The sequence below is a fragment of the Thalassophryne amazonica genome, chromosome 17 (genome assembly GCF_902500255.1).
Source record: "Thalassophryne amazonica chromosome 17, fThaAma1.1, whole genome shotgun sequence".
Classification (NCBI taxonomy): domain Eukaryota; kingdom Metazoa; phylum Chordata; class Actinopteri; order Batrachoidiformes; family Batrachoididae; genus Thalassophryne; species Thalassophryne amazonica.
This window is the reverse complement of record NC_047119.1, coordinates 3,674,517-3,687,725: the sequence shown is the minus strand read 5'-3', so window position 1 is coordinate 3,687,725 and position 13,209 is coordinate 3,674,517. Positions and strand designations below refer to the sequence as shown.

The 13,209-nt window shown below is 40.7% G+C and overlaps 1 protein-coding gene across 1 annotated transcript in view; it reads right to left on the bottom strand.

Annotated features, from left to right (window-relative positions):
- Positions 1-12,790, bottom strand: part of zswim6 (zinc finger, SWIM-type containing 6) — a 32,552-nt gene extending 19,762 nt beyond the window's left edge. The window contains exons 1-3 of the mRNA XM_034192968.1: positions 12,758-12,790; positions 12,247-12,319; positions 2,615-2,971 (exon numbers count right to left, since the gene is read on the bottom strand). Of these exons, the coding sequence (XP_034048859.1) occupies positions 2,615-2,971; positions 12,247-12,319; positions 12,758-12,790 (463 nt within the window). The remainder of the gene's footprint in view (positions 1-2,614; positions 2,972-12,246; positions 12,320-12,757) is intronic.
- Between the last annotated feature and the right edge of the window lie 419 nt (positions 12,791-13,209).

Sequence of the window (13,209 nt, the reverse complement as noted above, 5' to 3'; positions counted from 1 at the left end):
CAAGCACCACCAGGTCCTTCAGGGATGCCCCCCCAGCATACAGTCCCCATCATTACCCTCAACTTCCCCAACGCCATCCGGATGACTCAGGGTGAAAGCAGCCCTGCTGAATTTAAAATGCATTAAAATAGTCAACAAATAAAAATCACAGTACATTTTCAGAGAAAAGCACTGGACTTGAATTGATATGAATCAGCTTCAATTTCATTCTGTCTGTTCACACAGTCACAAGGCCAATCTGGACTCTACTTTAAGATGGTTTTTGTTTCAGCTTTTTACTCCGGACAAAAACTATTTCAACTGGTGCAGTCTTGATTTAGAAAGCAAACGCTGTCAGGAACTAACCGGCTAACGATAACCACGTCTGATCACTACTGAAGAAGATAAAATGACATTAGAAGTGTCCGGTAGCAAGGAGAGGAAGACACAAATATACTCTTCACCGCATTTAATTTGACAAAAATTTCTGAAACAACCAATTACGGTTATACATTGACCCCAACCTGCTCTCATCGAGTCACTACAAGTCAGTGAGGGACTCTGTGTTCTGCTTATAGTACGACAGGAACGATGCTGCAGTTAAAATCATTTAAGAAAAATAAATGAATTCTAGCAACACTAAACACTAAACTGCATTTAATCATTAGTGATCGATCTCTGCTCCCCTCCACAGCATGTCTTTTTCCTGGTTCTCTCCCTCAGCCCCAACCAGTCCCAGCAGAAGACTGCCCCTCCCTGAGCCTGGTTCTGCTGGAGGTTTCTTCCTGTTAAAAGGGAGTTTTTCCTTCCCACTGTCGCCAAGTGCTTGCTCACAGGGGGTCGTTTTGACCGTTGGGGTTTTACATCATTATTGTATGGCCTTGCCTTACAATATAAAGCGCCTTGGGGCAACTGTTTGTTGTGATTTGGCGCTATATAAAAAAAAAAATTGATTGATTGATTGATTGATTAAACATCTACATGTATAGAAGAATTAAACGGCAGCACACAGTCACCAAAAGTGGAACTTTTACATGTCCTGCAGAAGCACAACCAAGTCCAGTTTTATACACCACATATTTACAGTAACGCATCCAAAAAACCACACGGGTCACAATCCATTATAATTCATGTTAACCTGTCTTAAAGGACCAAAAACTGTCACACTGTGCAAGGTTTTATAACCGTAACCAAACTAGCATGTGGCACCGTAATCTGTCATCAAACCACATTTAGAAGTACCTGTAAGTAAACGTTTGGATGAAAAGTCAAACAGAACTGCAACAAAGCATCTGAAATGTCATTGGGATAAGGAACCCTGCAGCAAAGTAAGACCACAGACAGACGACACACATGACAGTTCCTGAAAGTGTTCCACCAGACGGGAAATGACACTCGGCACATACACCACCTACAGTGAACTTTAGAAACGCTCCACAACTGTATTTACTTCCATGGAGGGAGGTTTGACAGTTAAACACAAAGACAGCAGGATTACAGTGAACATGTAACAGAGCCGTTTACAGTGGTCAGGTCAAGTCTGGGAGGATGTGCTCAACCCCGCACCTCACCACATTCACCACCTCACACACAGAAAAACAAACAAACAAAAAAACACTGCAGCTCAAAGCAAGTGGAATTATCTTTCAAATTAAAACCAGCTTGCAACAAGTTAAAGAAACAAAAAAAAAGTACTGGTGGAACAAGTAAAAATTCAATTAAGATTTCTTGAGTTATATCTCTTAGAAAATAACAGCTTGTTTCATCTTCAATATTACTAAAAGCAAGATGTTTCACTTAAGATATTTTCCTAAAAACAAATACAGAATTGTGTGTGTTGTGTGTGGATTTTTATTTTAACTAACATGGCTGATCCTGTGACCTGCAAAAGAGAATTAAATGCCAAAAAATACTGCTTTATGATCTATGGCCACAAGATGGCAGCATTTACATGCAGGACAAGATGTATACTGATCTGTCTGGTCCAAACTTCAGAGCACAAAGTGGTGGTGATGCACCATCAAGACGAATTCCAGCTAAAGTAAAATAAGAAGAATAAGATCTGAATGAAGAGGAAGCACTGGGTTGAGAATGAGTTAAATTGATAAACCATGTTCTTTAATAAACAGAGGGATTAACCTTTTGAATAAAGATAAGGACTAACATTCTACAGAGCACTCAATTTATTTGCACTTTGTGGGACAGCTACAACTTTAGTAACTGTAATATTTGAAAAATCTATACTCAAAGACTTTATTTACAATGCAGCCAGAAAGTATTCACAGAGCTGTCAATTTTAGCTTGTTAGCATGTCAGACAGACAGACAGATTGTTATATTCCCCCTGTATTTTATACTGTGGGATGGGGGGGGGGGGTTCCCCAAGTGGTTCAAATGCATCAATTCCATGCGCTTTCTTTCACTGCATTTCAGTCAAATGTAACTTGATGTAAGACTTTAGTTTTGTGCACAGCCTGATCAAAGTGCTTCCTCTTCACATCCTCCTCAGCATCTTGTTGTCCCCAGCTGGGCATCCAGCAGAGCGAGACGGAGGAAATTTAGCATGGACCCCAGCATGTGTTGTGTGCTCGTGCGTATATATGCATCGGTTTGTTTCCACATTGAGCTGCACTCACCGTGAACCTGGTTGATCTCAGAGTTCTGTGACAGTATTTCATCTGCGAGGACCTGCGCCGTCGGTAGCACCTCGTTGTGGTGGAACGCGATCAGATACTGAACGAGCTTCTGCAGCTGGTCTCTGTTCATCTGGAGCAAACTCTCTGAGATGGGCAGCCGCAGTTCCACTTGCTCGGGGTTTCGTACCCGGTACAGTGAGAGCGCCACCACGTGGGCACAGTAGAAGATGCCCTTGTTTCCACAGCTGCACGCTACTGCTGTGATCTTGCAACGATCGAAGCTGATGCTGACGTTGCAGACTGCCTCAGGTTCTGAGGATGTCGTGGGTTCTGTTACTGTGCCGCTGAGGTTAAACCCTGCAGAGAAACAGCAAACATGAACGGTCAGTCATCAAACGGTCAGTGTTATGATTCAAATAATGAGTATTTAGACTGGAAAAAGTTTGCTCTCTCCTTTTTTAATGAATGCCCATTTTAAACAGGTGTCAAATAAAAGAGAAACTGTGAAACCGACTCTCTTTTGTTGATGTAAATACTTTTCAGGTTGAAAAGATTAAGAAAAAGAGTGAGAAAGGGTGCCGGAGAGTGAAATATCCTCATTTCCTTTTAATTTCCCTTTCAAAATCCTTGGTTGCTTAAGTTACCTGAAGACCAGCGGATCGTTTCACTACAGAACTGCTATTGTACATTTGGAACCCGCAACTCCTTCTGGGGCTGCTGAGTAACACGTGCACATACCCACAGGTCTCTAAACATTTGGATCAGAATGTGTCCTTGAATACAGTTTTTCAAGTGCCAGTTTTAGAGGTCTCTAAAAGGAAAATAAACTCTGGACCCCAGGGCTTCCTGAGGTCCGTCCTTGTCCAATAATGTTTTTTGTCCAAAACTCATTATGAATGCAGCTTTGTCTGGTCAGACGTTGGATGTGAGAAACATATTCAATGAAAGGCATCAGAAGGCTGATGGATACACCAGCGCACACTCAGATATGACTTTATCATATGACTTACTAAGACTTGTGGTCAGTCAGCTTCAATGGACAACACAGTCAAATAAGGAGATTTTATATATATATATACACACACACACACACACACACACACACACACACACACACACACACACACACACACACACACACACACACACACACACACACATTCTGATTTCATAGTATAACTTCTTTGTGACTTTATCACAAAGCCACTGACACCAATCAATCACAAATATGTATTGATTGATATCCACTGGTAGTGGAGGTCGTATGGTAAAGGTGTTCATTGTGCTGTGTGCTAGTGTGTGTGAGCAGAGTATTGCAATCCACAAACAAAAGAAAAAAAGTGGGTTGATGTTTACCAAAGCCGGTGGGAATATTACTTTGGTTAGTTTCTCCACATTATTAACTTTTGGAAAAACTGGAAAAATTGCTAAAACTCAAGACAGCAAAAATATACACCAATAAAAATAAACTCTTACCTTCAAATCTCTGCTATCAGTATGGATACAGATTTGATTAAAAGATCATACTGATTTGTAAAATATTTGTGATCAACTTCTATAAGAGTGACATTGTGATGAAATCACAAATAAGACATAATATTAACTCACATACAGTGTGTGTGTGTGTGTATACAGGCACACACACACGCACACACACACGCACACACACACGCACACACAGAGAAACTTTGCTGACAAGAAACCAGCAACAAGACAAACTTTGCCAAAAAAAATGTACCTTTCTGGAATCTCTGATCAGACAAAGAATGTGGGACACGTTTCAGTACGATTTGAACATTTTTAAACGTTGACCACTGTGTAATCCTTCACTGATCCTTACCACCATTCAGCTGTCCATAAAAATGTAATAGTAATCATAAAATACAAGAATGAGGTAATAACTATGCCATGCAACTTTAAAGTTCATAAAAATGCAGTTTGGTGTACTTTAGAACTCCAGTGCAGGTGACCCTTTGACACCCATGGATTTCCTTCTCAGCTATTAATGGAAAAAGGGATTTCTCTTATATTTCACCTGAATCATGAGACTAGGTCCCGCGGTGAGGGACAAGAAACTTCAATGGTCTATATCAAGTCCACCAGAGGATCCTTGGTTGAAATCCCAGCCTGACCGGAAAATCACTAAGGGCCCTTGGGCAAGGTCCTTAATCCCCTAGTTGAGGCGCTGTGACTTTTTCAACTTGTAGTGCAAAGACAGAGACACGGTGGGGAAGGGTGTGTGTGTGTGTGTGTGGGGGGGGGGGGGGGGGACAGAGAGAAAGGTCCGCTGACTGATCTGACGGAGGTGCAACTGTAGCACAAAGTGCCAGAGGGACTGGAATTGAAGTATTTTCAGATGTCATTTTCTTCAGGACATGTTGATGAAGCCACTAAAACTAACAGGTAAGACTTTATATTTATTGTGTGTGTGTGACTTTATGTCACATGAGGACCGCAGCTTAGAGCCAATTAATGGACAACATCAATTGACATATTTCAACTTATGAGAAAGCCTGGGAAAAAAAAATCCTTAAATTAGCCACATCACTGTTTAAGATGCAGTATTCAAAGCATGTGAAAAAAGTAGTGGCTTATAGTCCAGAAATGATGGTACTCTTTTTAAATCATAATGACAACAGGTACGACCCAAATGACCCTGATCAAAAGTTTCCATCCCCCTGTTCTTAACACTGTGTGTTGCCCCCTTTAACATCAGTGACAGCTTGGAGTCTTTTGTGGTCGAGGCTCTCTGATGGTGAAGCTGCCACTGAATGTCTTGAACTTTATTTACATCAATTATGAATCTATGGTAAATCTGTGTGGAGTAGAGAGTTCTCAAAAAACTGAGTGATTGTGCAAGAAAGCGAAGAGTGAGGAAAGCCACCAAGACACCTAGACAATGCAGAAGTTACAGGCTTCTGTGGCTGTGATTGGAGAAATTATGCACAGTGTAAATTCAGCATTTTGTATCACCACTCTGAGCTTCCTCGTGGAGTAGAGCGGAGAAGGAGATTCTTTCACCAAAACAGATCAAATCTAGGCTTGTATCTCAGATGCATCTTCTGGCAGTGTGAAGCTAAACTTTCAGGTCTTCTTTTTCTCTGTAGCACTTCATCATGATGCTGGATAACTGGGGATACAAAATGCAAAGTAGTATCTACAGTGTCTTAGGTTCATGGATATCAGATAACCTTCAGTGTGCCACTTCTGGGAGTCGGGGCAATGCACCAGCCTCACTCAGTGGTTTGCTTGTGGACAGCTAAGAGTTGTAGCCAGCCCAACCTGCATCATCCTCTAATTTGAAGAGCATTGAGGTGACAACCCATCCAATTTCTGAGAGGCCACAGCTGTCTGCCACACCAGAGCTTTTGGGGAACTGTACATCCAAACGATGCTCATGCCAGTCAAAGAACTTACCTGACACAGACCTTTGTCTTTGCAGCACACAATGCGAAAATGACGACACACATTACAAGAATCGTGATTCAGATAATGACAGTGAAGAATGACGTCCTTTGTTCTGTACTGAAAGTTATTATCAGATATCCATGAACCTGATACAGTGTAGATACTAGTTTACTTTGTTGTTTCAAAAACGTATAGTTTTCCAAATGTAAAAAAAAAAAAAATTATGAACAAAAATATAGCGTAGTTAGTGAACTGGACTAAAACACTACAAAGACACAGCTGTTGTCAACATAAAAGTACAGCATCACACATTATTTTATCTAATTCTGTTGTCTAATTAACAGAGTGGTGAAATGGACTATTTGACATCCATCAGTGCTTTCAAAGTCAACTACATTATTCTCTTGTCAATCATATAATAACAACCAATGAGAAAACTTCTAGCACAGAAACAGAGTCCAGTCTGCTCTGATACTTCTGATCATTTGGCTCCTATGTTTTCCAGAACAGAGGTTTTGGTTAGTTTGGCGAAAAGTGTCTGTTGACCTGCAACAAGGATGTTAATCATGGGTCGCCGGGCTAATTACACGTTGTAGGTGGATTTTTTGTAGGCGTTCACCTGGGGACCGGAAGCAAGTGATTAAGATTTTACAAATGACCTGGATATACAACAGGAAACTGGGCCTTTACATGCTTTTTTTTTTTTTTTCAAAATATGGGTTTTTCGGTCAGCTGAAATTTGTATCTTTCCATTTTGATGGTGCAGATTTTCAGCTTCACCTCAGGTTTGGTCTTTCAGGCCTGAACTGAACGTCACTCACAATATGTACAGGAAACAACTTCATCAGAATGAATAAATAAATAAATTATACAATAGTGTGCACAAGCAGTACGATTTGTTCTGTGAGAAGAAACAGTTTTGTGCTTCCCATCAATCTGGCCGGCTGAAATATGTGAACAGCTTGATGCAAATCAGCACCACAGAGCTGACGGAGGCTCACAAGAAGAAACTGTGCAGCCGCCCTAATGAGCAGGAAGGTCTCAGATTTAAGAGAATCAAATGTTTTTTTTTATTGTAGGGTCTCTGCTGAAAGAGCTGAATGTGACTCCAAGTAGAATCCATGTGAGTACATGTGTTGGACTGCTGTGCACGACTACCAGTGATAACACCATCACAACAAAAAAAACACACAAACACACTTCACTCTGTGTGTATATATACACACACATACACACACACACACACTGTGAGCGGCGTGCATGTCTGTACTGTTCCACTGTGACCTGCACAGGCTCTTCTGTAAAGACGGTCAATAACTGCTGATCTGATTCAAACACTTTCATTTTCTCCAAATATTTCACAAAGATTTCGGACACACAACTGGATTTGTCCAAGTGGTGCAACCGTCGTGCTTAAAACACACGTGGCCATCATGTGCACACACATCATCCTGAATCAAAGCACGATATGCAAGTCTTCACTGCATCAGTGGCTAATGCTCAGTGAGGTCAATGACAATGTTGGTAAAAATGTTGCATCAGGCTCAAGTATACACCGCAAAAACGAGCACGGAGCTCGAAGGCAGCTCATCTCTTTGGGGTCAGAATTACAGTTTGTATAGAAACCAGCACAGGAACTTTGTACTATAATTTTCAAACAGCTAAACTAACTCTAATCTTAGGAATAAAGGGAATGTGGTGGAAGAACTGTTGACCCAAACCCATGAGAGCTGTAAATCAGAAATAGTCAAAATATGGTTAAAATGCCTTTGTGGATTTTATTTCTACTTGCAGGAGAGAGAATGCAGGTCAGAGGAGTCAATCAGCCATTGTTCTGAGGGCAGTTCCCAGGCTAGAAGATGTTACATCTGGTTTTATCTCCCCGGCTGAGCAGGACGGACCCACACGTTCACACGTTGTCCTTCAACTTATCGGTCGCTGCTAATTAAGAAATGCTTGAGAGAAGCACTCCTACCATGTGGCGTATCAAACAGGTTAGGCAAGAGCAGCATGTCTGTTTAAAACAAATGATCTTTGGCAGCATTGTGACAGAGCTCTGACGTCAAGTTAGCATACAGGCTCGGGGTGAGAAGTTCAACTCCAGGTCAAAGCAAGCAAACAACTGTTTAAACAAAAGCTGAAACCTGAATTTAAACAGATAATCAAAGTGATCAACACCGGGTATGGTGCTCCTACAGGCCTGGAGTAGTAACTGCGAGAGGTCAAGTGTTCAAGTTGTGGCCGTGCGGCAGAATTGTAAATGATGAGCAGTGGAATCTTATTAAATCACTAAGAAATATCAGGGTGCATGTGCACCCATTTTTTCTTCAAAGTTTAAGTCACCATGGTAAAGCATGTCCACACAAAGGACACTGGGCCTTATGAGGCCTGCAGGGCACCAGTTAGTAACCCTAATTGGTGTGTTTCTGAACCGTAGGCTTGCAGTGACATAAACCATCACTCAGACAAAGTTAAAAATCACGTTTTAAATTTTTTTTTTAAATGACATGTTGGCTTTGTCAGCAGGGTTTTTGTGTAAAAGGATTTATGGAGGAGCTTTTAACAGCACGAATGGTGAAAGAGCTTTTAATGTTACTGAATGTCACCCAACTTTTCTTTTTTCTTTTTTAAACAAGTCGAAATCTGAATAGATAGACTGAATAGTTGAATAGGTGCCAGATTCTGACATGTTCTATTAAAATGGTTTGACTGCACTGACGACGTGGTCCTCAAAGTGAAGCTTGTAACGCCACTCTCCATCTCCAGCTGTAAGATTAGAAAAATAACAATTAAGCAATTACCATGCTGTCAAATCACTATGAACAATTACATTAACTCCACAGAAGATACTATTGTGTTTGAGAACACCAGAGTCAAAAGGGCCTTTAATGTGCTGAAATGATTATTAACATCCAAATTAATGATGACTAGCGTGTTGTCCGTGGGGATCCATGGGCTCTAGATTGGGTCGTGTTCATAAAATAGGTAGCCGCCATTTTTCAAGGGTGGTAATAAATTGTGCAAAGTTTCTATAATGAGTTGGAATGACGTGTGAGTCCAGAATGTTTTCAGAACGTTAGACCTCAACCATTTTTAGAAGAAGTAATAAACGCATTTATATCCTATTAATTATGTAATTTTTAAAAAAATGTTAATGTCTTAATGAATTTAAAAATTGTTTAGGTTGTTGTTATCATATACACACTATTATTATCATTATTTTAAATTTTATTTTATTACATCTATTTTGTCATTTCATTTTTAAATAGACCACAATGGAAATAAGTGTTTTCACTTTCTTGTGTCATCCATGTATTTTTAATGTACTTACAATTATATTATGTACTTACATTAAACTTACTAAATAAAATCATGCAAGCATGCACTTGCACTTTTAATATAAAGATGATTTATCGCCCCCTGCTGGAATGGTGTGTTAGTCCAGAATGTAATTGGCAATGTTGGCTAATATCTGTAGACTGTCTAAAAATATTAGTCCCATCAACGTTCTGTTTTGGCAGTGTTCATCCTTAACACAAAATACATAAACATACCAAATGTCAGCAGTCCTCAGTTTGGCCATGACTGACGTTATACATACAAATGCACGCAGAGGTTCTTGTCTCTTATGCATTCTGCCGCATGCAGGTGCTTCTATTTTTAGATGCAAACAGTGACGGTGGCAGAAGACATCAAAGGCAATACACATTTCACTCATAATACACATTTCACTCATGGTACCACCAGCATGGCACTTAACTCGATCCTGGTAACAGAAACATGACACCTAACTAAGCTGACTAAACCAATTGAATAAAAAAAAAAACAAACCACCTAAATCAACAACACTAACAGTTAAATTGACATGAGCCACAATAACAATTAAAACCCCAAACTCACATGGTGCACTGCAGCACAACGTCCATTGTTTACTGGTTAGTTAAAATGGCTCATTTCTCAAAAATATTTGTCCTGTCATGTTCCATTTTTGCAGTGTTCATCCTTGACCCAAAATACATAAGCATACCAAATAGCAATTGTCAGCTCTCCCTAATTTCACCATGACTGAAGCCACACACACACACACACACACACACACACACACACACACACACACACACACACACACACACACACACACCACACACACACACACACACACACCACACACACACACACACACACACACACACACACACACACACACACACACACACACCACTTGGCTATTATAACACAGATAATAATTTGACTGAATTTTTTTGTTGGTGTTATGAACAAAATATTTCTGGAAAGGCAGCCAGCCAGGCTACTAACACTGCAGGGGAAACACTGTATAATTTGCTTCAGAATAGAAGTCATAGGACCTCCCAAACTAGAAACACAATCTGCAAAAGTCCAGAAAATACGGTAGTTAAATCATGCTAATGTAACTCAGACAGACAGACTGCTATAGATGCTGCTCTATTCTGACTCACTGTCCCTCCAGCTATGGCACTGTGTACACACAGAAATCAGTACGAACCACAGCAATTAAATCAAAATGTCTATCGATGCACTACTTCTGCCCAGCATGCACAGTATCAGCACAATGTCAGCACGGTCTCTTCAGGTGCGACCACAGTCACAGCTCGATATTGTTTAACGTCTTCAAATGTCCTCCTCTATTGTGGATTAAAAACAAGTACCCACCCCGGTGTATATTTTAAATTGTCATCTTTGGTTACATTTCATGTTTGTATAGTTTCACATGTTGAAGGTGATCATTTGTTGTGCAGGTTCTGGAAATAGAGGTAACAGACACAAAGTGAAACCCTTCTTGACAGAAAATCTGCCGAAGTGACGTCAAGGCTGGCAATTTCCGCAGTACAAAAGAAAAAAAAATTCTGGAGTACTAATTTCAATAATAGAAAAACTAACATATCGGTCATTAAAGTAGAATTGTAATGATCAACCGTAGGTAATGATGTGAGTCGTGACATTTTGCTGGTGTTAAATTAGACAGACAATAACTTGCTTAATTGAAAGACAACAGCATTTTACCATCTTACAAAGATTAAAAAATGAAGTTCAGCGTCAGATCGCTGTTTTAAAAAACTTAATGTCCCCATATTCATCTGATACAAAAACAAAACTCTGCTCTTTTATTATTGTTAATGACAAATCAACATCCAAGCTGTCATTTATATTTGTTGAGCTTAATCTAAAACTACCTTAAAACTATACATTTACACAGTTAAAAGCATTTTCTTTTGGTAAAATTTCCTACAATTAACAACAGGACTTTTGCCTGACGGCAGTCCAAAACTACAGATATTTAAAACGATGTATAACCCGGTTCTTCTGACCTAGTAAGTCCAGCTCATACTCCAGTCACTCAGCTTCTGTCTAATTTATGTTTGTTTGTTTTAAAATTGAGGTTCATGTACGATAGTGAAAATTACCTGAATTCTTCAAGTTATGATTTAATGCATTTCTGTGCAGAAACAGTCTGCACCACACCTGCTCCTAATTCATCATCAATCCCAATCCACTAACCGTCCAGCAGGTGGCAGACACATTTATGGCACAGTACATGGGCAAAACAAAGTAGTTAGTTGACAATATATGGCAGGGTTTATCCTCACACTGTTGCTTTTTAATGCTACGAGTTACAACATGACAGTATTTACTGTTTTCAGTTAAAATCATTTAGCATTTTTTTGTTTTTTTATTCACTGCATTTTAGAGAGTACATGTCTAGGCTTTTCCAAAGTCTGGGATTGAGCAAATCCTCAGATTCCATGTGCTGTAATTACTCAAATATTACATTTGCTGTTGATAGTCATTAAAAAAAAAAAAACCTTGAAGTGAATAATCATTTTGGGTCCAAGCAGTATGTTGAAACACAATATCTGAAGTTCTAATCATACTGGAAAAAACGGGTAGATTCAGTTTCCACTGTGGTCATGCATTCTCATGCATGACACATATTGTCCCTACGGGTGGAAGAAAGCAACTAACAAGTTCAGTGTTTTTCATCAAGCCAAAGGGGAAAAGAAGAAGAAGAAGAAAAAAAACAGAGGCATAACTGCACAACAACATGTTAGAGTGAAGCTAAAATAGAGACTTTTCAGTTCCTTCTGTTGTTTCTGTTGAGGACGCAGATGACACACACACACACACACACACACACACACACACACACACACACACACACACAGCGTGACACTTTACACATCCACATGTCCACATCCCGTCTGAAACAAACACGCGGTGCTCTCCTCCACACGTCACGCCTCTGGCCCACAGCTGAACCTGTGACATATGCACAAGAGAGACACAAGAGGCGGAGACCTGCTGGAAAAATCGGTATGCCCTCAGCTGAGAGCGACGGCACGCTTGGCGGCGAGCCAAAGCCCTGAGCTCAGCACTCTGTGATGCACTTCCTCTCTGCATGCATCTGCTACAGAGTTTGCATAATATGCCTCTGTGCACCACGTAGCAACCAAACTTAACTCCTTCACGACGAGTGCCGAGGAATACTTTTGCCTGGAAACCAAACTTTAACCTTTCACCCCCACTGAAGCCTGGGGGAGCTGACTGAGGTCATCTCTGTCTTATGCTGTGACGTAGTCGGGGTGAGATTCCGTGGCTGAAAACGTGCGTTAGTCTGTGAAAGAGCAGTAGCTCCGCTCCCCACAGAGTGGAAGGAGCGCTTCATCCCAGAGGCTGTGTGCAATGTCAGCCACTCACAGTCTGGCTGCAGGGGGCGGTACTCTGAGCCATGTGACCAAAGCCTTTGTTTAACACGACTCGGTGCACAAAAGCCGGTCACACCAGTCAAATATTCCACTCCTCCTCCAGAGGTGCAAGTAAGAGGCTCTCGTTAAAGGTGTGCCGCGCACTTGTGATGACATCTGGGAGCCTCGTCTCTCATCTGCGGCAATTCAGCATCACCGCTGAGGCTTACAGGAAGGCAAACAACTAATCAATAGCCACAGGGCGCAGATTGCTGCCTGGCCTTAATGACCCCCAACTCAGCAGCTTCCTTTGTTTGGAGTTTCAACTGTACCAACTTGTTCCAGTGATTCTAGTGTCACCATGTCTTACAAAGGGCAGTCACTCTGAAAAACATTTCTAGACATTAATTTGGTCATTCATCACCATGGTTACTGATAAGACTGTCCTGGAGCCAGTTACGATGA